The sequence below is a fragment of the Panthera tigris genome, chromosome B3 (genome assembly GCF_018350195.1).
Source record: "Panthera tigris isolate Pti1 chromosome B3, P.tigris_Pti1_mat1.1, whole genome shotgun sequence".
In the NCBI taxonomy this organism is placed as follows: domain Eukaryota; kingdom Metazoa; phylum Chordata; class Mammalia; order Carnivora; family Felidae; genus Panthera; species Panthera tigris.
Window position 1 is genome coordinate 119850301 of NC_056665.1, and position 23778 is coordinate 119874078.

The 23778-nt window shown below is 49.4% G+C and overlaps 1 protein-coding gene across 3 annotated transcripts in view; it reads left to right on the plus strand.

The window, feature by feature from the left end:
• The first annotated feature begins 613 nt into the window (after positions 1 to 613).
• The window catches only part of FLVCR2 (FLVCR heme transporter 2), a 55305-nt gene continuing 32140 nt past the window's right edge, over positions 614 to 23778 (plus strand). For all 3 annotated transcript variants that reach the window (XR_006218997.1, XM_007095036.2, XM_042990156.1), the window contains exon 1: positions 614 to 1741. Coding sequence is in view for 2 of the 3 variants with exons in the window: in XM_007095036.2 (XP_007095098.2) it covers positions 1037 to 1741 (705 nt within the window). In the remaining variant the exon portion in view is untranslated. The remainder of the gene's footprint in view (positions 1742 to 23778) is intronic.

Consider the following 23778-nt stretch of genomic DNA (forward strand, 5'->3'; position numbering starts at 1 on the left):
AATCTCCAAACTCCCGTCTACCCTCCACCCTCAGGTGCTCGCCTAGGGGGCTGCCCAGGGACCCCCCCAGGAAAGAAGAGCCCCACCTCACAGGTTCAAATCTGAGTTCCGCAATAAAGGACCAGGTCCTCAGGGAAAAGCAGCCAGCAAAACGAGTTTCCTGCAATTCCCGTTTACCCCAGGAGCGCAACCAGACTGGGAAATCTACAAATCTCTTTACACCGGAAAGTTCAGCAAGGATCTGGGAGCTCAGCCAAGTGGGAAAAAGTCCGGAATCCCTCTTCGATTCCCCAGAACACTTTGGAGGCGCCGGGCATCGGTGCCCGCGCGCAGGGAATGGGGACAGGCGCGGAGGAGACTCTGTCTGTGGGGTCACCTTCGCAGAGTCGGTGTTTGTTTTCCTGCGGGCTCCCCTGGGAGGCGCAAATGCATTTGAGGGGCAGTGCGGGGGGTGGGGGGGGTGGGGGTTAACCCGGCGGTTTCCATGGCACCCGGGGCGTGGGGGAGGAATGCACCCCGCAAGCTGTGTCGAAACAACTGCTCAGCCGGACTAGCCCGGCTGGAGAAGGCTGGAGGGAGTGGGGGGGCAGGAGGGTGGGGGAAGCCGGGCTGGACGGGGGTGGGGCGGTCACGTGCGCCCGAGGGGGCGGGGCCCCAAGCGGAACCGAGTTCCACCTAGAGGCTCCGTGCAAGGCGCGAACTTTTCCCCCGAGATTTGAGGGGCTGACCTTGACCTGAACCCCTCGGGAGGACTCGAGGCACCCGTAGCCAGGACCGGGCTGAGGTGTCCGCGGCCAGCCTGGGACAGCGGTCGGGGGCTGAAGACACCCAGGAAAAGTGGGAGCAGAAGCCTGGGGGTGAGTGCAGGAAGAGCTCTGCTCGCAGCTTTTACGAAGGCTCTGGTCTCCGTTTATTCCGGGGTGGGCCAGGGCAAGTGCCCCGACAGCTCAGCTCGAAGGCGGCAGCCGAGGCCACTGTCCCTTAAGAGTGCTGGAGTCCTCAGCACCTGTCTAGGGCTTCAGCAGGGGCTGTGGTCATGGTGAATGAAGATCCCAACCAACAGGAGCAAAATGGCACGCCCGCGCAGGACCCCGCACTCCGGGTGGACCACAGCGCCTCGGGGCACCAGAGCGTGTCCACGCACCCGAGCGCGTCGATGCACCGGAGCGTGTCGGCCCACCCCAGTGTCTCCATCCACCCCGCCGTGTCGGCCCGCCCGAGCAGTTCGGCCCACCCCAGTATGCTGGCCCAGTCCGGTGGCTTGGCTCACCCCAGTAGCTCGTGCCCCGAGGACCTTAGTGTGATCAAGGTGAGCAAGCGCCGTTGGGTGGTGGTCCTGCTGTTTAGCTGCTACTCTATGTGCAACGCCTTCCAGTGGATCCAGTACGGCTCCATCAATAACATCTTCATGCACTTCTACGGGGTCAGCGCCTTTGCCATCGACTGGCTGTCCATGTGCTACATGCTGACCTACATCCCTCTGCTGCTGCCGGTGGCCTGGCTGCTGGAGAAATTCGGCCTGCGCACCATCGCCCTCACCGGGTCCGCTCTCAACTGCCTGGGGGCCTGGGTGAAGTTGGGTAGCCTGAAGCCGCATCTCTTCCCGGTCACCGTGCTGGGCCAGATCATCTGCTCTGTGGCCCAGGTCTTCATCCTGGGCATGCCCTCCCGCATCGCTTCAGTCTGGTTCGGGGCCAATGAGGTATCAACGGCCTGTTCCATAGCTGTCTTCGGCAATCAGGTGGGTTGAGTTGTTGGCCCGCGTTCAGAGGAACGGGCGTCATATCATTGTGTGAGGCTCAGTGTGTTAAGAGTGTACCTGACTGCACCTGAGCCTGCGGGAGACTGTCATTTTCTGACTTCAGCAGTGTTTGTGACTCTGGGTGACTTCGTGGCTGGGTGTGACCGACGGTGGGAGTGAGTGATTGTGACTGGATGGCTGCGTGAGAGAAGTGCAGGGAAACAGAAGAGGAGGGGACCTTTTCTTTCACCAACAATTTCTCCTCCCCCAGCCGAAAGTATGCTTCTGGAACATACACCTTCCTGACCCTGCCAGTCCACCAGCTTAGACCTGTGATTTCAGGAAAGCTGTTCTTTCTCAGGGAGCAGCCCATGGGTGTCAGATTATTCTGGTATCACCAGAATTGGCAGATGTTTTTAGCCTGACGAACCAACTTTCCTAGAGTGCGGTATCTCCTGTAGCACACAGGCTCTCCCAGAATGCTGCCCTGACGGTTGTTTGGCACTGTTTTTACCTTCGTTTATACACAGCTGAAGCCAGAACAGTGGGAACGATGCTTTGGGCCAAACTCCTTCCCTGGGGGTTAAAGCCAAACCCAGCAGGGTGGAGTAGAAATCTTTCTCTGAATTTCTAAGGCCTAGAAAACCTTTTGGGAAAGGTGTGGAGAGCTCATATCTCAATCCCTTCTCTCACCTTCTTTGTAGAAGGAGGATCGCAAATTCTTTGCGTCTCAGTTGAGGTTATGATCCCAAAAGTTGGGATCCTGCTTTATCTGGACCTTTGCCTCTGGGTCTCACTTCTTCGCAGGCGGACGCAATCGTGGCTGTGACCAGTAACCCCTAGTTCTTATAGGATTTTTCCCTTACAGGAGGGTAAAGCTGGGGGATGAAGGTCATGACCTTTGAAGCCTCCCAAGGGTGAAATCTCCCTGTTAGCAACAGAACACGATTCAGACAAGGTCACTGCAATCTCAAACCCATTGTTTGGGGAGGGCAGGATTGCTAACTGGGAGAAGACCTCAGGTCGCCTGGCGAGATCAGAGAATCCAGAATTTTTTTGTAAACCATAAAGCATAAACGAACAGGTTTTCAGGTGCCTTCTCACGCACCTGTGAGGGAACTTAATACCAGATATATCTTTAAAATTTAATGAAACTGTTTATTCATTCCCCACGCGCACTCCCCACCGAGGTCAGGAAATGCGAAGAATTTTGCATTCAAAAACACTCTGACAGCATATATTTGTATCACGGAGGCATGTGTTTCATTTGATCTTTTAGGTTTCACCCTAAAAAAAATTATGAAAAACTGAATTGTTTATGCTTCCTCACGTAGAGATGACCGTGTCTGGTTCTTGGAGTGTGTTTTTACCTTTCTTTTTGAGGAAAGCAGGCTGAATGGAGGAGAAATATTATTAGAGTAACTTGAGCTTTGCTGCGTAGGAAAAAAGGCTCCACAAATTTGTCTAAACAGATTTAAAAATTTTTTTAATGTTTTTATTTATTTTTGAAGGAGAGAGGGAGACAGAGCATGAGTCGGGGAGGAGCAGAGAGAGAGGGAGACACAGAATCCAAAGCAGGCTCCAGGCTCTGAGCTGTCAGCACAGAGCCCGATGTGGGGCTCGAACTCACAAACTGTGAGATTATGACCTGAGACAAAGTCGGACACTTAATTGGCTGAGCCACCCAGGCGCTCCTGTCTAAACAGATTTTAAATGCTATTCCACAGAAGAATTCTTTGTGGCTTGCAAACCTCACACTGGTCAGCAAATACCCGTGCCCTGGTAACTCTCTGTTTGCATCACATTTGTTCATTCATTCATTCATTCATTCAACAAGCATTCATCTGGTACCTGCCTTGTGCCCGACACTGTGCTAGGGCTGTAAAGATAATCCCTGCCTTTGCAAAGTTCCTGTACCAGATTTTAAAATTGCGCCAGGCACTAAGATTCCCATAAACAAATGAACAAACAAACACCCGGACAGACCTACGCATAAAGGACTTATTTTCATTCTCCATGGGGTTTTTTTTTTAAATTTTTTTTTTTAACGTTTATTTATTTTTGAGACAGAGAGAGACAGAGCATGAACGGGGGAGGGGCAGAGAGAGAGGGAGGCACAGAATCGGAAGCAGGCTCCAGGCTCTGAGCCATCAGCCCAGAGCCCGACGTGGGGCTCGAACTCACGGACCGTGAGGTCGTGACCTGAGCCGAAGTCGGACGCTCAACCGACTGAGCCACCCAGGCGCCCCTCCATGGGGTTTTTAATATCTTCTTTGCCTAAATGCTTAGGAACAATTGAAGGGGAAGGAAAGGCACTTTCTCATCTATTATTTAATTTTTCAATTCTGCGAGGTAGGTGGAATCGTCCCCGTTGTTACAGGTGAGGAAATTGAGACCCAGAAAGATGGAGCAAGCTTATCGAGGTCCCACAGCTACTAAGTGGTAGAAGGAAGATTTGAACGCAACTCCACCTCCAAAAGCCCGTGTCAGTAGGCCACTACCAACTTGTCATGTGGATAAAGCCTATATTTAAAAAAATTTTTTTTAATGTTTACTTTTGAAAGAGAGAGAGAATGAGAGAGCGAGTGCGCGCAAGTCGGGGAGGGGCAGAGAGAGAGGGAGACACAGAATCCGAAACAGGCTCCAGGCTCGGAGCTGTCAGCACAGAGCCTGACGCAGGACTCGAACTCACCAACCGAGAGATCATGGCCTGAGCCAAAGTCGGACACTTAATGGACTGAGCCACCCAGGCGCCCCTGAAGCGTATATTTTTTTAAAGGGGGCCGGGCAGGATTGTGAGGTTCAAATCTTGCCCCTTGTGTCTGATTGTTGGTGGTGATAAAGTATCCAGCAGTTTTCTCCAGGATCAGAGCCTCGAACCTGTTTTCGGTTTTGGAGTGCTTGGCATTAGCATCGCCTTCCCACCCACCCTATTCTGCCCCTTTGAGCCTAGCGGGAGGCACAAGAAGGTGGGGCTCCGGTCTTTAGGGGAGAAGAAACCAGTGAAGCCTCAGCTGGGGTGAGAGAGGGAAGGAGTCTTAGAATTGCAACCGAGCCTCTTCCCTTTGGCTCTGGCCACTGGCACAGGGGTAACAGCCTGGCATGTAGCAACACTTGTTCCAGGGCTTCCAGGGAAATGATCCACGTGGGGTTTTGAGTCATGTGGATAACGTTACAGCGGAAGGGTTGGGCAAGAGCCCTGTCTTGGAGTCTGGTGCTAGCTTGGTGGCATTGGAAGAGAGATGTGGAGGCCGGAAGAGACCAAATGAGCTCCAGCCCCGATGAGCCTATAGCACTAAGATGGGAAGGGCCTTCCTCAAGGGCCCTTGGACAGCCGAGAGCACAGTGTCACCCAGAAGCGGAGTAGGAGAGAATGTTTGCTTTTTGAGTTAGGGTGCAGTAGTCTCCCCTTATCTGTGGCTTCACTTTCCGTGGTTTCAGTCACCTGTGGTCAGCCTGGAAACGGATGGGCCTCCTTCTGACTTACAGAAAGTCACCCGTCACCTAATACTGTGTCACAGTGCCACATCATCCACCTCACTTTGTCTCATCACTAGGCGTTTTATCAACTCACATCATCGTAAGAAGGGCGAGTACGGTACAAGAAGGTATTTTGAGAGAGAGAGAGGCGTCACTCACATAACTTTTATTACAGCATATTGTCAGAGTGGCTCAATTTTATTACTAGCTGTTGCTAATCTCGTCCTGTGCCTCATTTACAAATTAAACTTTATCATAGGTAGATAATGTGTAGAAAAAAACGTGGCGTGTATAGGGTTCAGGACCGGCTGTAGTGTCCGGCATCCAGTGGGGGTGGCTTAAAATCGGTGAAATGTACATTTTTTAAAAAGTAGAAAGAGCAAGGGCACCTGGGTGGCGCATTCAGTCGAGTGCCAGACTTTGGCTCAGGTCATGATCTCACAGGTTGTGGGTTTCAGCCCTGCGGGCTCTCTGCTGTCAGTGCGGAGCCTCCTTTGGATCCTCCGTCTCCCTCTCTTTCTGCCCCTCCCCAGCCCTCCCTCTCTCTCTCTCTCTCTCTGTCAAAAAAAAAAAAGAAAGAAAGAAAAAGTGGAAAGAGCAGGTGAAACTAGTTTTAGTACTCTATTTTCTTTAACCCGATATATCCAAAATATTCTTTCAACATACAATCAGTATGATAAAATCACTAATAAGTTGTTTTACATTCCTTTTTCATACCCTTTGAAAATAGGCACGTATTTCACCCTTGTAGCCCAGCCACATTTCCCAGGAATGATGAGACGTGTTCCATAGACAGGTTGGACTTGCAGATCTGGAGCAATGATGCTATTTAGGGGGTGAGAGGGGGCAGTTTTCCTTGACCCTTTTAGGGTCTCAAAATTAAACCGATGAAGACAGATTATCAGGAGAACATCATCCACGTTTGTTTAAAAAAATTTTTTTTAATGTTTATTTTTTTTGAGAGAGAGAGAGAGACAGAGTGTGAGCAGGGGAGGGGCAGAGAGAGACAGAGGGAGACACCGAATCCGAAGCAGGCTCCAGGCTCCGAGCTGTCAGCACAGAGCCCGACGCGGGGCTCGAACTCACGAACGGTGAGATCATGACCTGAGCTGAAGCCAAGAGTCAGATGCTCAACTGACTGAGCCAGCCAGGCGCCTCCATCCGAATGTATGATAAGTATTCCATGACATGGGAGCCTCCCTGAGGAAAGGAAGAAACAGTGCTGTGTACATTTATGCGAGGTTTGGTGAAAAGTGCACCATGGCGGAGGGAAATGCCAGGTCAGGAGTACGAAGTTAACGTGGTGAACTGGGGGAGCTGAGCACAGCCTGCTTGTCAGGGTTCTCCTTGGCATCCCTTTGTCTTCAGGGGTAAGGGTGCTCCTTTGCCTGGTATGGGAGTGGTAACTCTCACAGGAGGTTTTTAAGGCCTCTTCCAGGGAAGAAGGGCGAGGAAGAGGAGGTCAGAGTGACCTTCCTGCTTCTGTTTCCTCAAACTCCTTCAGCGCAAAACATTCCAGGTGCCAGAATTTAGAGGACTCTGTCCTGAACCACATCATGTTTCAATATTTCAATACTGGAAATCAGATTCTAGCAGATAAAGATGGGGTCTAGGAAACTGAGGCCAGCCTCAAGGAAGTGGTATTTGCGGGACTGGCTAAAGGTGTGGTAATATTCCGAGAGGCCGGGTGTCTGACACCGGGTCCTGGTCCCTCTGACTCAGGGTCATGAGGTGGGTAGTCAACCTACTCCTGTTGCAAAATCATGGTCATTGGGGTGTGTTAAAGTCTAGGCTTATCACTCGGGATTTTCTTTTTCTTCTTTTTTTAAATTTTTTTAAAAAAAGTTCATTCATTTGGAGAGAGAGAGCGAGAGAGAGAGAGAGAGAGAGAGAGAGAGAGAGAGAGAGAGCACCAGCAGGGTAGGGTCAGTGGGGAGAGAGAGAATCCCAAGCAGCTCTGCCCTGATGCGGAGCTCGAACTCAAGGACCATGAGATCATGACCTGAGCCGAAATCGAGAGTTGGACACTTAGCCAACTGAGCCACCCAGGCGCCCCCACTCTGGGTTTTCTAACGTCAGAGGCGTTTCACGGTCTGAGTGAAGCTGGGGGAGGTGAAGGCAAACTATTGTTCTCCGCTAGCGTTTGCTCTTGTTACTTAAAGCACGTGGAGAGCCTGCCCTCACGGCTGACCACTTCTGGGCCTCCCCTCATGCACCGGAAGACAGGAATAGACCAGGGCCGGGAAGACAGACAGAGACAAGTGGTGACTGACTTGGGTGAGTCAGTGATGACTGATGGGGTGGGGCCGGTGCCAACCCTCAAATGCTCCTGGGGGCCAGCCAGGTCTTAGAAATGTGATAGAGTAGAGATGAAATTAGGGTGTGGTGGGGGTCACAGCGTGACCCCACCCCCCCCCCTACAGAGAGCAGCTGCTTCCCTCCCTCCGACTGTTGACAGACAAAGCAGGACCCAGTGTTACCAGATCTCATTTGGGGGTGGTGGTTGTTGAAGGAGAAACAAGATATCCAGATTTTTAGGTGAAGTCTGTTTTGTTGGTTTATTTGTTTTTATTCTGGTAAAAGAGACATCATGTGTATCATTTTAACTCTTCGCGAGGGTACAATTCGGTGGCCTTAAACGCTTTCATGGTGTAAGCATTACCGCGCTCTATACCCAAAACCTTTTCATCTCCCTCAACAACTCTGCACCCATCAAGTAACTCCTCCAATCCCCCTCCCTCCAGCCCGGAGTGACCTCTCTTCTGCTCTCTGTCTCTATGCATTTGCCTCTGCTAGGGACCTCATATAAGTGGAATCAGACAATATTTATCTTTCTGTGTCTGGCTTATGAAGTCTATTTTTTTTTTAATCCTGATAACTAATGCGTGTGTGTTTAATTATATTCTATCTTTTGAAACTGTGGATCAGATAAAACTTACAGTTTGGTGCCTGGGTGGCTCGGTCGGTTAAGCATCTGACTTCGGCTCAGGTCACCATCTCATGGTTTGTGAGTTTGAACCCCCACGTCGGGCTCTGTGCTGACAGTTCAGAGCCTGGAGCCTGCTTCGGATTCTGTGTGTCTCTCTCTGCCCCTCTCTCGAGCGCGCGCGCGCTCTTTCTCAAAAAGAAATAAACATTAAAAAAAACAAAAAACAACAAAACCACCAAACTTCCAGTTGGAGACTTCTAGGGAAGGTAAAGTGGAAGTGGATTGTAGTTTTCCTCTCAGTCGGAAAGTCCGCACCAAACATACGGGCTGGCAGAAATGAACTTGGAGTCTAGCAGCTCTGGGGAGGAAACCAGACCAGTGCTCCAAGCCAAAAATGATCGCACCTCACCCAAGGGGCTGGATAAAAATCCAGAGGCCTGGGCCCCTACGAGGACTTCCTTAACTGGACTCTCTAGGGGCGGGGCCCGGGCTCCTGTCTTTTCACCTGGCTTCCCACGTGACACTACCGATCAGTTTTTGAAATCGCCAGGAGAGAGGAACAGCAGGCCATGGGAAGGCAGCCTCTTGCTCGCAGCCACGGTCTTGTCAGGGTAGAATGATTATGTGCTTGCTGTATGCGGTCTGGTGTGCAGGTGGGAGCAGCGGAGCTCAGCTGCCCATCCTTCAGATTGAGGGAAGAGACTGGGGCTGGGGGGTGGGGCTCGTAATTCGGATTCATTTAAGGTTTTGAACATACACTCCAACCCGGGGCGGGGGGGTGGGGGATGGGGGTGGGGGTTGAGGGCAGGCTCTGGTGGAATGTGAGGTGGAACCTGGCTGATGCACCCTATTCCTTTTGTTTCCTTGACCTTCGGTTCAGGGCACTGGAGAAGGTTCAGGTTGGCCTGGTCTGACTTATATCTTGTCTTTGTTGCCTTGGTGGCATTGTCGCAGGAGCCTGGCAAGTCCGTGGAATCAAGTCTAAGTCTTCGGGTTAGCACGCTAAGACCCCTACTCCTCCCCATTTCTGTCCAGCTTGTCTCTTGTTCCCTCCCAGTCTGGTCTGTCTGCTGTGACCAGTGTGGCTCCTTAATTCTCTCCTTGGAGATACACTCACTGCTTGGAGAATAAGCTTTATGCCTGGGAGAGTGACATCAACGAGATGGTGGGTCAGGAAGCTTCAGACCCTGGCTCCCCCACAGAAATGTTAAATAAACTAGAAACCAGCTAAAATAATTTCTTTATGGGAATTCTGGAGGTTCGTCAAAGATAGCAACCAGGCAAACACCGGACCAAGATAAAGCCACATTCAAACTGGTAGGACATTTCATGGCCTCTTTGCATACATTTTCCCTCCCTCTCCCCCTTTCGCCATGCTGTGCTCCCAAGGACTAGTTCCTTTCTGCAAACTGACTTTGCAACTCTGTAACCTAATTGTATTTTTGTGCACTAACAATGAACAATCCAAAAAGCAAATTAAGAAGACAATTCCACTTACAGGAGCATCAAAAACAGAACACCTAGGAATAAATTCGCCCAAGACTGCTGGAAGACTTAATATTGTTAAGATGGAAATACTACCAAAAACAAATCTCCAGAGTCCATGAGTTCCACATTAGAATCCCAATGATGTTATTTGCAGAAATAGAAAAATGGCTTCTAAAATTCATGTGGAAATTTAAGGGACACTGAATAGCTAAAACAATCTTGGAAAAGGACAACAAAATTGGAGGTGTCACATTTCTTGATTTTAAAACTAATAACAAAGCTGTACTAATCATGACAGTACAGTATTGGCAGAAGACAAACATACAGACTGATGGAATAGAGAGCCCAGAAATAAACCCTCACATATGTGGTCAAATGATTTCAACAAGGATGCTAAGGCCAATGGAAACCATTTACTTAAAAAAAAAAAAAAAAAAAAAAAAAAAAAATTTTTTTAAATGTTTATTTATTTTTGAGAGAGAGAGAGACAGACAGAGAGACAGAGAGACAGAGTGTGGGCAGGGGAGGGGCAGAGAAAGAGGGAGACAGAGAATCTGAAGCAGGCTCCAGGCTCCAAGCTGTCAGCACACAGCCCGACACGGGGCTCGAACCCTCAAACCATTGAGATCATGACCTGAGCCGAAGTCCAAAGCTTAATCAACTGAGCTGGGCACCCAGGCGCACCCCCCCCCTCCCAAAATACTATTTTTTTAGAGCACTTTTAGGTTTTCAGCAAAATTAAGTAGAAGGTACGGAGATTTCCCATATACTCCCTACCCTCCACCTCCACCATGCATAGCCTCCCCCATTCTCAACATCTCCCACCAGAGCCGTATATTTGTTAGAATTGTTGAGCCTACAATGACACATCATAATCACCAGTCTTTTCAATAAACAGTGTTGAGAAAACTATAAGCCACAGTGGCACATTTGTTACAATTGATGAACTTACATTGACACATCATTATCACTAGCCTTTTCAACAAATGGTGCTGGGAAAACTGTAAGACCATTAGAAGAAAGCGTTGGGAAAAAGCTTACTGATGTTGGGTTTGGTGATGATGGCAATGATTTCTTGGTTGTCATACTAAAAGCATGGGCAACAAAAGAAAAAAAATAGATTCAGTGGATGACATCGAAATAGAACACTTCTTTGCACCAGAGGACACTATCAATAGAGTGAAAAAGTAACGCATGCAAAGGGAGAAAATATTTCCAAATCATGTATCTGATAAGGGGTTGACACCCAGAATATATAAAGAACTCCTACAGTTGAACAATAAAAGAAACAAATCTCGCTTAAAAATGAGCAAAGGACTTGAATAAATATTTCGCCAAAAAAAAAAAAAAAAAGACATACAAATAGTCAATAAGCACATAAAAAGATGCCCATCATCAGGGAAAGGCGAATCAACAGCACAACGAGATACCATCTCACACTCAGGAGGATGGCTACGAAGAAAGAAAAAAGAAGGAAGCAAGTGTAGGCCAGGGTGTGGAGAAATTGGAGCCCTCGTGCATTGCTGACGGGATGTAAAATGGTGTAGTCGTATGGAAGACACAATGGCAGTTCCTTAAAAAATTAAAAATAGAATTACCGTGTGATCCAGCAATTCTGCTTTTGGGTGTTTACCCACAAGAATGGAAAGCAGAAGTTTAAACAGTTATCTGTATGCCCCTGTTTATAGCAACATCATTCACAATAGCCAAAAAGTGAAAGCAACCTGAGTGTCCATCTACACATGTGTTACGTGATATACACATAAAATGAAATATTATTCAGCCTTGAAAGGAGAGGAAATTCTGACACATGTCACACATGGATGAACCTGAAAAATGTTAAGTGAAATAAGGTAGTCCACCGAAGGAGAGGTACTATACGATTCTGCTTATATGAGGTATTGATGTGCCTCTTTTTTCTGATGCCAGCCAGTTCTCCAATTTTCTACCACCAGCTGGGTGTCCTACAATTCCATGTAATTCTGACACCAACTACTTGGAGTTAATGCTGACCAACTCCACCAGCAAAGGCCTCAGTTCCACAAGACCGCCTCCACTTGAGATGCCATTGGCAAGTCCTGGTGGTGGCAGCCATATTTGTGACTGACCCGTTAGAAACTGAGGGTTCCCATGACCCCTACTCAAGTTCTATAATTTGCTAGAATGGCTCACAGAACTCAGGTAAACACTATATTTACTGGTAAAGTAAGTAACTTACTTTGTTTATTATAAAGGACCCAACTCAGGAACAGCCAGATGGAAAAGATGTGGGGGCCTCTCTAGGCATGCCACCCTCCCAGTGCTGGTGTGACGTGTTCACTGACCAGGAAGCTTGCAGAATTTCCTCGTTCATGTGTTTTTATAGAGCTCAAATTCCAGCTCCCTTCCCCACTTCAGAGGTCGGGTGGGGGGAGGATGGGGCTGAAAGTTCCCAAACTCTAATCCCACATTTTTCTGGAGATTATCTCATCCTAAAGCCATCCAAAGGCCTTACTCTAAGGCACCTTGATAGCAGAAATTCAGGTGTGATGGAAAGGCGTTCCTTACGAGGAACAAAAGATACTCCTTTCACTCAGGAAATTCCAAGGCTTTTAGAGCTTTGTGACAGGAGCCAGGGACAAAGATTAAATCTATTTTGATTCTACCACAAGTACAGGGAGTGCTCAATTTCATAGAAAGCAGGATGGTGGTTGCCAGGGGCTAGGGGAGGAGGGAATGGAGAGTTAGTGTTTAATGGGCACAGAGTTTCAGTTTGGGAAGATGAAAAATGTTCTGGAGGTGATGGTTGTACAGCCATATGAATGTACTTAATGTCACTGAACCATACAGTTAAAAAAAAACGGTTAAAATGGGGGGGGGTGCCTTGGTGGCTCCCTCGGTTAAAGGTCTGACGCCTGACTTTGGCTCAGGTCATGATCTCATGGTTCGTGAGTTTGAGCCCCATGTTAGGCTCTGCGCTGACAGTACAGGGCCTGCTTGGGATTCTCTTTCACCTCTCTCTGCCCCTCCTCTGCTCGTGCTCTCTTTCTCAAAATAAAAATAATAACAGTGGTTAAAATGGGGCATCTGGGTGGCGCAGTCAAGCACCCAACTCTTGATCTCGGCTCAGGTCTTGATCTCAGGGTCATGAGTTCAAGACCCGGGTTGGGTTCCATGCCAGGCATGAAGACTACTGAAAGAAAGAAAGAAAGAAAGAAAGAAAGAAAGAGAAAAAAGAAAGAAAGAGAAAGAAAAGAGAGAAGAAAGGAAGGAGGGAGGGAGGGAAGTGGTTAAAACGGTAAATTTTATGCTATGTGCATTTTACCAGAAAAAAAAAAATCCACTGCTTGTGAGGTGTTTCCTTCTGGCTGGGTACCTGCTCACCTCCTACCATCAACTCATCAGTCTCTGTGCTTGGAGGAGTGCATTCTGGGCCTTGTGTGTGCTTGCTAAGATCACTGGGATACTGGCCTTTGTTTTCTGGAGGTTTGTGTTTCCTCCTCTTCCTTATCTCTTCTCCTGTCCTTTTCCCTTCTTTCTCCTCCTCCTCTTTTGGCTAAATGGGAAACTTGTCAGAGGACTGGAAATTTGGCTAACACACCTCTCCTGTGTCTCAGAGCATTGCTCCAGGCCTAACAGGTGCCTACAAATGGATGGACAAATTAATACACAGGGATTAAGGTGACTACTCAGTTGAGAGCTCAGGTCATTGGAGGAAGGGACTGTCATACCTGGATTTGTCTTTCTGATGTGATTCAATCTTAGTCCTTCAATGGAAAGAGCTATGAAGTCCTTACTATGTCCCTTGAACTGTGCCAGACCCAGTGTGGTTGAGAACACCGTGTTTAGCTCTGCTGTATACCCTTGGACAAATCCCTTCAGTTTTCTACGCTTTGACTTCTTTTTTAAGCTGGAGATAATATTGGCTACTGCAGAAGGTAAAGGAAGGGATTAAATGAGGCAAATGGAGGGCTCTTAGCTAGCAGAATTTTTCAGATAAGAAGTGCTAAATGAAGAAGAGATATTATCAGTATTGACATCAGTAAAGGCCATTTTTAAGAGCTGATTCTTTTTTTTTTCTTGTGGTTTACTTATTTATTTATTTTGTGGGGTGGGATGGGCAGAGAGCGAGAGCGAGAGCGAGAGCGAGAGCGAGAGCGAGAGAGAGAGAGAGAGAGAGAGAGAGAGAATCCCAAGCAGGCTCCACACTGTCAGCATGGAGCCTAACATAGGGCTCAAACTCATGAATGGTGAGATCATGACCTGAGCCAAAATCCAGAGTTGGATGCTTAACCGACTGAGCCCCCCGGGTACCTCTAGGAGCTGATTCTGAATGAGTGGAGTGACGAGGAGTTGGGTGACTAGGGAGGGTGGGCCATTCCAGGAAGTTTCCAGGCAGTATTGTGATGGAGACTTGTTCCACTTGAGAGCTGCTCAAACTAAAACTGTATATAGGTGTTGGGAGGTGGTGTTATTTTCCCAGCATGTGGTGATGACACCTGTTGTCTGTGATGAACACTTTGGAGTCTCTGGGGTGACCGGGATAGGGGCCAACCCCTACCCGCACAATCAGTCCTCAGTCTCACAAACTTAAGGTTCTACTGAAAGAAGTTGGATGTTCAGGCTTCTCAGGTAGACGCAGCTGTTTTCTACTGCCTGGTTCTTGATCTTTTTCCAGCCGTGCTGTTAACAGGATGTCCTCTCCTTGACTTCAGCTCCCCCCAACCCCCAACATCAAACAGCCCCATGTGGATTTCAGGATAAGGGTTGGAACCCCCTCAGGGAGGATAAAGAACCGTATGGTTAATGTGAAAGCTGATGTTTCCTCTTCTTTCTTTGTTCCCTGTCTCCTGACTTCTCTGCAGCTCAGTCCCTGACCTTAACCCAGTGAAGCACTCCCTTCTCTCGATTCTGCGGGACTAAAAGCCTTTTTCTTTAACTGAGTCGTTCAGAGGTGGGAGGGCTTCCTGCAGGGCTCCGGTGGTCCATCTCGATTCTTCTGCTCTCTGACCTCATTCCAGGCATCTTTCCTCTTTTTGTGCTGTGCGAAAACATTAGCTCAGCTTCTCAGACCCACACGGTTCAAGATGAGGCCTTGCTCGGGCCTGCGGGCAGATAATAGTGCCATCTGTGTGTGCCTCAGGGGAGACGGGAGGCAGGCCTGGGCTTTGTTTGCTTACCATCTTCTTGGAATTAGACAGTGTGTCTCAGAACCTCATAATGGAGCAGTGTTTGCTTTGGCTCTTGTCTGCTCCTTCTCTACGGAGGAGGTAAACACAAGTTCCTTTCATTTCCTGGAGACCGATTTTGATTAGACGGCTCTGCTGGCTCCAGAGGGGGGGCATGAAGGTGAAGCACAGTTGGGGGTTTTTTCCTCCCCCCCCCCCTTCTCCCCTCCCCTGGAAATTCCTGCTTTCTGCCTAAAATGACTGTTGGCATGGCTTGGGCTGCTTTGATGGCTCTGGAGGCAGCTGTCCGTCCATGAGGCTATTTGTTGTGTCCATCTACTCAGAAATGTGGAAACGAGCAGCTGTGAGCCATCGTGTTAAGTCAGGGCCTATTCCAATGGACTGTTTGTTTGGGGTGGTGACTGCCCCTTAAGCAATCTGTGCCTCCTCAGACCTTTGCCCTGGGCTTCCAGTTCAGTGCTGGACATGTTGGTGGAACCACTCGATGAGTTCATTCAGAGGAACATTTCTCCTCTACCAAGGAGCTTGGCAGGAATACAGATCTCTCTCTCTCTTGCCAGTCCTGCCTAGGACACCTAAGGAAGACAGCAGCTGAGCACGGTCTCTTGACTTCTTTCCTTGAGGGCAGCGGAGATCCACCATGAAGTGTGTGGGCCATGAACCTTAGCACCAGAACCACCCGGGGTGTTTGTTGAGAATGCAGATTCCTGGGCACCAGGGCAGACCCAAGGAATTAGCCTCTCTGGGTGGGGCTCAGGAATCTGTGTTCTTGATTCTCTGTCGGGGATTCTGCTGCCCACTCAAGTGTGAGAGCTTGTGGTGTGGAAGCCATGGAACCCGGACCCCAGAGCCCTGCTGGACGCTGTGTTTGGGGTCTCCAGCAGGGCACCTGCCCTCTGTGGGCATCAGCGTGGTTATCTATGGCAAGAAAACCTGCCTCACAGGGTTGCTACCAGAGTTATGTGAGGGAGGGTGTATGTGAAAGCCCTTGGAATCAAACAAGCCCTCCATACATGTGACTGAGCCCACACCTATCCTCTCTCTCCCTATCACACTTGGCCTCTGCAGCACCGTCTGAGGCATCTTTAGATGACAGCCACTTTCCTCATCTCTGCTGCCATCCCTGAAGTTTTTGCCCACAGGTCCGCCTCCCTGGTGTCATACGTGGGGAACTTCAGCAGCCCCGCCTGGGTCCACTCTCTCAGCCGGTGAGCTGGTTGGGGCCAGCGTCACCCCCCTCCTGCATAGAGGTCAGCCCCCACAAGACCTAGCTCAGAGCACACGGGCCAGAAGAGGCCATGCCTGGTGCACAGCAGCAACTGAAGATATCTAGATGGGAAGATGGAAGTCTGGGGCTCTGATTTTACACTTTAGCTGTCGGGCGTTATCTTCACCTTGCTGAAGGAAGATTCCAGAGGGCTTTCCGGGCTTATCGTCTATTGACACGTCAGCCGTGGCCTCAGGAGGGTGGGGGTGGGGGTGAGTGAAGAATGCAGCTTGACTTAACCCTCTTACTAATCTTTTCCACCTTTTATGTGTGACTAGGCCCCCTGAGAAAATCCCCTCCACTCGTATCCTCAGTTCCTGAACCTTTGAAGCAGGTCCTCAGAAAGAACAGCGGGTGGTTAAAGCCTCTCTCTTCCGGGCTGGCTGAGGGGGGCGTGAGGCTGGCTGAGGGGGGGCGTGACGGGTGAAGATCAGGGCTCTCTGGCTTCTGGAGTGACTTCCTGTCCTCTAACCGTTCACCACCCTGCTTCCCAAGTGTCGCAGGAGTGTCCCTGGCCCTGTCACCAAGAGACAATCTCAGCCTCTGGTCTGCTGGGTGGCCTTCAGGCAGGCACGGTCGGTAACTCTCGCTCTATTTGTGGAGTAAGACCGTCCTCCTTGCTAGTGTTTGGTTTCGCAGGCTGTTGTGGGGGGAGATGAAGTTGTATTCCCAGAGCCCAGATCATCGGCTGGTCTGTTTAGAGGGACTTAAGGAGACATTGATATTCTCTCTTCCCAGTGGACTGCCTTCTGATTCACTGTCCAGAAGGAACTTTGCTAAGAGGTACAGAGTAAGCGTGTTAGCCGTTTTATGATGTCCCAAACACGTGCCTCAGTCATAAAACAAACTCACTGCAGATGATCCCGTCAGGCCCTGGGTCATCTGGAGTCTCAGACTGCGTCTTCCTGGGACGTGTAGCTGTTTGGTGCCTTGTAGAGGCTCAGCGGGGTTCTATGGGAAGAGACCAGGGCTGGGGATGGGGGCATCAGACATCCCAATGTTTACCTCACTGCTCTGTGTCTTCGGCCAGTTGCTTAAATCCAGGAAACGGAGAACACAACGTGCCCACTATAGGGCTTCACCTGCATTTTGGGTTCCCTACCATTGACCTCACTGGGTTGCCTCGCTGCTTAGATTATGTGCTGGATGTGGAGGTGCCTTGAACACTGAAACATCGTGCACACATTGGCTTTTAACTGCCTCTAAGAAAAAAAGACTCTGGACTTGCCCCATGACCCTCAAGGAATAAAATGGCTTTCCTGGGCACAAATCAGGTGCTCTCTCTTTTGTCAGGCGCCATGTTGTTGGACTGTACGTGGCTTGAAGACCACAGCCTCCATTTGTACCCAGAGCTTGGCATTCTTGCCTTTAGAGCCAGCTCTTCATTTCAGAATAAGCTCTGGTCATTCTGGCTGTAAGAGCTTCTCCAGAACTTCCCCCTTTCTGGAGCATTTCTACTAACTTGAACCTCTTGAGCTGAGACATTCTGCGGCTCCAGGAGTCATGCAGAGCATCCTGATTCCTTTTGATTCCAAGAAGGGGCTTTTGTCGAGGGTTGGCCCAAAGCAGCTTTTCAGTCTGCGTGTACCTAGCATGACTCCTTTCTTCAGTGCAGGTGAATAGCAGGGGTGGTGATGTGATTTTGGAGTGATGGGGGTGGGGGTCCAGAGCTGATGGCCAAGAAAGAATTCTTGAGCTGTCTTAGGCGCAGAAAAAGGTGATTTTACTCAAGCACGGGGACAGGCTCAGTGGGCAGAAAGAGTTGCACCGAGGTTGTGAAGAGTGACTGATTATATGAGATTTTCTATCCTGTGGAGAGGAGGGTGATGTCAGGACTCTGAGAAATCGAGTCTATAGGTTTCTGGAGGTTGCCTTTTTTTCTTGTAAATCATTAAGATAGTTGCCAGCTGATGGAGACTCACTTCCGGCCTGACTCTGATCTTTATCGGTTAACCACTTGTTTTTCCCTTTCCTTTTGTTCTGGGGCAGCCAGGAATGCCTGAGGAATGTCACAGTCCTCCACCTGGGGGGAGGGGGTTGTTAGCTCCTGCTTTGTCCTCTGCTTGCCTTTGGCTCCCTCATCCCTGGCACCGCACAGAGCCCATTTGGTTCACGCCATCAGGAGACAGGGCCCAGAGTGAGAAGCTTTCTTCTGAGAGCCCGGTGGTCTTGGCCTTACCACATTTCCTCCCAGGCTCCTTACAGTTAGCTCGTGGCAGTGATCAGTGGCAACAGAGACTGTTGGGGCTTGGGCAGTTCTTGCAAAGATGTCGAAGATGTCGCCTTTTCTGTCTCCAAAGTTCCTCCGTCCCCTGAGGGTAGAGGGTACCCCGTTGTCTGTCCCAGGAGTGGCTAGCCCTGTATTTTCCTGCTGCTCCACAAAAATCCATGGCCTTTCCTACAGTGTCCCCACCCTGGGCCAGATCTCTGTCCCTTGCGAGTAACCCGCACACGCTTCCGGCCATCCTGTTTTTGTCTTTTTGAATTCTGCTTGTTCTGGATTGCATCCACACGGGTCCCCAGTTGACAGCAGGTGTTGTGACCCATGAGGGCCAGTGGATGAAGGCGCGCATCCTCTTGGCATGTCTTGGGTTAGTGGCCACACGCTCCGTTTATAGGGGCTCAGCGCTCTTACCTACACAGCCGACTCTTGGGAGCTATGGGGTTTTTGAGACAGTGCAGCACAACCTTTATTGTTTTTATTGAACGCATGTTTATTGAGCATCTACTTTGCTCTAGGTGCCATTCTGAGCGCTGAGGATGAAGGAGAGATTTAAGGGAGGAGGGATGGAGTTCTAAGGGAGTAACTGATGGAGTGAGTAATAGTGGAAATGTCAGGCCAAGTGGGAGGGAGGTGACTTCAGAGCAGGATATTGGGAGATGTTTTTGTGTAAGTAGGTCCCTGAGTAACTCCCTAAATTACAGGGTCGGATCTGATGATGCTGCTCTCTTGGGGTGGTGTTCCATATGGGTGGCTAATAGTTTTCCTGCTGCAAGGCTTAGATTTCTTTCTCTTTCTAGATTTCTCCTTGGCATCACGAGGCAGGGTTAGTTCACTTAGGAAGTTGACTGCATGGACCCAGCCTGTCTGTTTCTGGAGGCACACCCTGAGGAAAGGAGCTGGATCTTTCCATGGCAACTCACAAAACAATAACTTTTCTAGGGCCTGCCTGTGAGTAATCACCTGGGTCTGAGTTTCACCCCTGAAAATCAGAAGGGGAGGGCTGTCACTAAGAAAGTCCAATCTGACTTAGGAGAAAATCCGGGAGGGTTAGAAACCTTTATTATCACAGGAACTACTTTTAGGGGTGACAGCGTGTGACATCGCATGTGCTTTGGGCTGTTCTACCACCATCTGCACACAGGACAGTAGGATGTGTCCGTCGGCTGCTGTGTGGGGACGTCTGGGACAGAGTTGGTGCGACATGACCGAGCATTTGAATAGAGCTTTGCACGTTGTCTACTTCACATGTGAGACACTGGGAGAAAGCGAGGTCTGTGCTCTGCCACTTTGGGTGACCTGGGGGTTTGCGAGATGCCCCCTCGCTTTTTCTCTTTTGCAGCTGAGTCATGGGGAAGCTCTGTAAGCCTGTGGTCTTTGGCCATCAGTGCTGTCAACAAAGGGACCTTTGAGTGGTGAGGACAGTAGCGACCCGGGCTCTTAGTAAAAAGGGAAGCAGAGGAGGCTTCACGTCTGCCCTCACATAGAACTCAACTGACCCTTGACAGATCTCATCAGGACAATTTCAAGAGGAACCCCACCCTGAAAAGGAGGAGTGTGTGTACCCAGAGGCTTGTGGGTGGATGACTGAAAGCAGGCACAGATAGGAGGCTCAGCTAAAAAACAGAAATAAAGCCATTTGTCAGGATCTCCCTTCCCCGGCTTTTTTTAAGAAAAAAAAATATATATCTATTTCCCTGTAGAACTCAGACCCTTCCCCTAAACGTAGCATCTTCTCTGTTTACAGCCTAGGGTGCTTCTGCTCTTCAGCTACTTTGCACCCCCCCCCCCCAAAGATGAGGAGGAAACCCAGCACCAAGGCTGTAGGTCAAGATCAAGGTATATTAGATAGCTTATAAACTTGGTGATAGGAGCTCTTTGTCTCCTCCCTTACTTTTTAATCTTTTTTTAAATGTTTATTTATTTTTGAGAGAGAGAGAGAGACAGAGACAGAGACAGAGTGGGAGCGAGCAGGGAAGGGGCAGAGAGAGAGGGAGACACAGAATCCAAAGCAGGCTCCAGGATCTGAGCTGTCAGCACAAGGCCCAGCGCGGGGCTCGAACTCAAAAACCATGAGAACATAATCTGAACTAACCATGTGCCCCCTCCCTTACTTTTTAGTACTACCAGTTGGTGCTCAATAAATACCAGGTATAGATTTTTTTTTTTTAAATGTTTATTTTTGAGAGAGACGGTGAGCGGGGGAGGGGCAGAGAGAGGGGGGGACAGAGGATCTGAAGTGGGCTCTGAGCTGACACCAGAGAGTCGGATGCCAGGCTTGAACTCATGAACCGTGAGATCATGACCTGAGCCGAAGTCGGATGCTCCACCGACTGAACCACCCAGGTGCCCCCTGAGTGTAGGTTTGAGGGTGGGAAGTTGATTGGCCCATGTTCCAGTGGCCTCCGTATCTAATCTTGAGAGCCCTAAATCTGAGGTCTTCTCTGTCTCGTTCCACCTCACGTCTGCGTTCTTTTGGTGGTAAACTCTCAGAACGCAGCTAATTGCTACTGTGCCCAACCTGGTTGCCATCGAGGAGACTGTAAATACTTGAGTTAGGTCTGAGCTACATAATTCTAAGAGTTATCTCTTTGTTTAGAAGATATTTCCCAAGAGTCATCGCTGCCCTTGGCCTTGTGCTGGGTGCATTGTGGGGAGGAGTCACACGAGGCCATGTTAAACGGTGACCCTGTCCTCCAGGTGCTGACAACCTAGCTGGGGAGACAACAACCACCGCTTGCGGAAAAAACAAAACAGCAACAACAAAACCCAAACAAAACTCAGCACTACATGAGAATAAGAAATCCCATGGGGTGTAACTAAGGAGTAAACCAAGTAGACTATGGCTGGAGATACCTCTTCCCCTCCAACAGCTAGACCTAGGAGGAGGTGCTTGGATTACGGAATGGAACATTTAAGACTGGAGGAATTACCGGGTGTTTGAGGGCCGTCTCTTCCGTGAATTTCACCCTGATTATTGGATTTGGAGTCAGCTAGTCATGTGTTTGACTCTTAGTCCTGCTGTTAGAAGCTGAGTGACCTTGGGCAAATCAGAGATGTTTTCTCATCTATAAAAACCAAACTAGGGGCGCCTGGGTGGCTCAGTCGGTTAAGCGGCCGACTTCGGCTCAGGTCATGATCTCGCAGTCCGTGGGTTCAAGCCCCGCGTCCGGCTCTGTGCTGACAGCTCAGAGCCTGGAGCCTGTTTCAGATTCTGTGTCTCCCTCTCTCTGACCCTCCCCCGTTCATGCTCTCTCTCTGTCTCAAAAATAAATAAACGTTAAAAAAAATTAAAAAAAAAAAAAAACAAACTAGACACGATGATGCCAACTTTACGGGGTTTTCATAGGGATTAAATGCGCTAACGTGTGAGAAATCATTTGGCACACTGCCTAGCACATAGGAGGCGATCGTTTTGCATTAGTTCTTTTCCTTTTAGTTTGGCTAATAGTCAGCACCTCATCATTTAACCTAATGGTTAGGAGTACAGACCAGTACAGATGGCCTGAGCTTGAAGTCTAGCCTTATCACGTATCGTTATGTGACCTTGGGTAAGCTGCTTCAAATGCCATTTCCTCAATTTTAAAATAGGGATTAAAAGGGGCGCCTGGGTGGCTCAGTTGGCTGAGCATCCGACTTCGGCTCAGGTCATGGTCTCAAGGTCTGTGAGTTCGAGCCCCACGTCGGGCTCTGTGCTGACAGCTCGGAGCGTGGAGCCTGCTTCGGATTCTGTGTCTCCCTCTTTCTCTGCCCCTCCCCCCACTCATGCATGCGTGTGCTCTCTCTCTCTGTCAAAAATAAATAAACATTAAAAAATTTTTTTAAAAAATAGGGATTAAAAGATTGTGTGTGTGTAGTGTGTGTGTGTGTGTGTGTGTGTGTGCGCGGCTTAGTAGTTCTTAGAATGGTGACTTTGGCATGGTGAGCTCCACGTATCAGCTGTTATACTGTTTTTGTCTTTAAGAATCAGTTGGAAGCTTTCCTAATTTCAGTAGCTGCCGCTTCCTGCATTTCCCTAACCTCTTTTCCCCCAAAGGGCTGAAGAAGTCCAAGAGTGGCCGGGTAGTAGAAGTCCCCAGGATAGTCCTAGATTTGAGGGCAAACCCTGTGAATGGAGAGGGAGTCCTAAGTCTCTTTTTTTTTTTTTTTTTTTTTGTTTTTGAGAGAAGAGAGAGGCGCAAGTGAGCAAGGGGCTGGGAGAAAGAGAGAGGGAGGGAGAGAGAGAGAGAGAGAACCACAATGGGCAGAGAGGGGAGAGAGAGAAAGAGAGAGAAGTGGTGCTCACCTGAAGCAGGGCTGGAGCTCACCCGATGCGCAGCTCGAACTCACGAACCGTGAGATCATGACCTGAGCCGAAGTCTGATGCTTAACTCAGGCACCCTGGGAGTCTTTTTTTTTTTTTTTAAGGTTATTTATTTATTTTGAGAGAGAGAAAGAGAGAGAGAGAGAGCAAGAGACAGCAAGTGGGGGAAGGGCAGAGAGAAAGAGCGAGAGCGAGAGGGAGCGAGAGAGAATTCCAAGCAGGCTCCACACTGACAGTGCTGAGCTCCTCTTGAGTTGATGAGGTGTGATGACTGTCCCCTGTGACCCTGCTTCCCAACTTCTTGGAGACCTCAGCTTAGCCTTTTAAATCCATAAACCCCCTTGTGAGTTATGGCCTCCCAAATCAATGGGATTGTTTTTGTTCCTGATAAAGGTCTGCTACCTCCTTAATCCCGAGTTGGCCTTTTCAAAAGAAGCCAAGGGCTTGGATTTGGGGCTTTCCAAAACACAGTCATATGAGTGGGCTTTGCGTGCACATTGTTGCTTACCGTGGCATTTCGTAGGAGCTGCCTGGAGCTCCTAGGTGGCTGGGGGCTCACTTCCACAATTAAACTGTTTGTTCAGCTTCAGTGTTTCAGTGCCCCGGCACCCACCCCATTCTCCGTGCTTCTTTCTGGAGGCATCCACAGACTCAGTGCCCGGATGTCCCTCTGAGCCTCCTCTACCGGTCCGAAGGTGCCTCTCCTGCAGAGTGCCTTCACTCTGGCCTACTCCCTTGCATTTGGGACCCCGGAGCCTCTGTTTGCATCATTTTAACCAGACGTAGGGGTAAACGTGTCTAAGTGCCGTACGAGAGTGTGCAAATGTATATGCTTCAACAGCACCATTTTTGGGGTGTTTAAATGCCCACACCGGTACCCGCTGGGGATGGGCAATGAGTGTTGAAGTCACTTCCGAGTGTTGCACATAATTCCCTACATGTACGTGGTCCTGGGAGACAAAGCATCAGTGGTGGCGTCCCTAATGGTGGCCATGCCTGTGACACTGATGTCAAGCCATGCAGCCTCAGAAGTTAGACACCAAACTTTCCCTGCGGACTTTGTCTGGATTTACAGTTCCGGCCGCATCTTTCCCTAGGTCTGGGCTCACAGCTAATCTGGAAGGGGAGTGATGTGTTCCTGACAGACCAGCTAGCTGAACCCCGTGCATTCAACACCCATT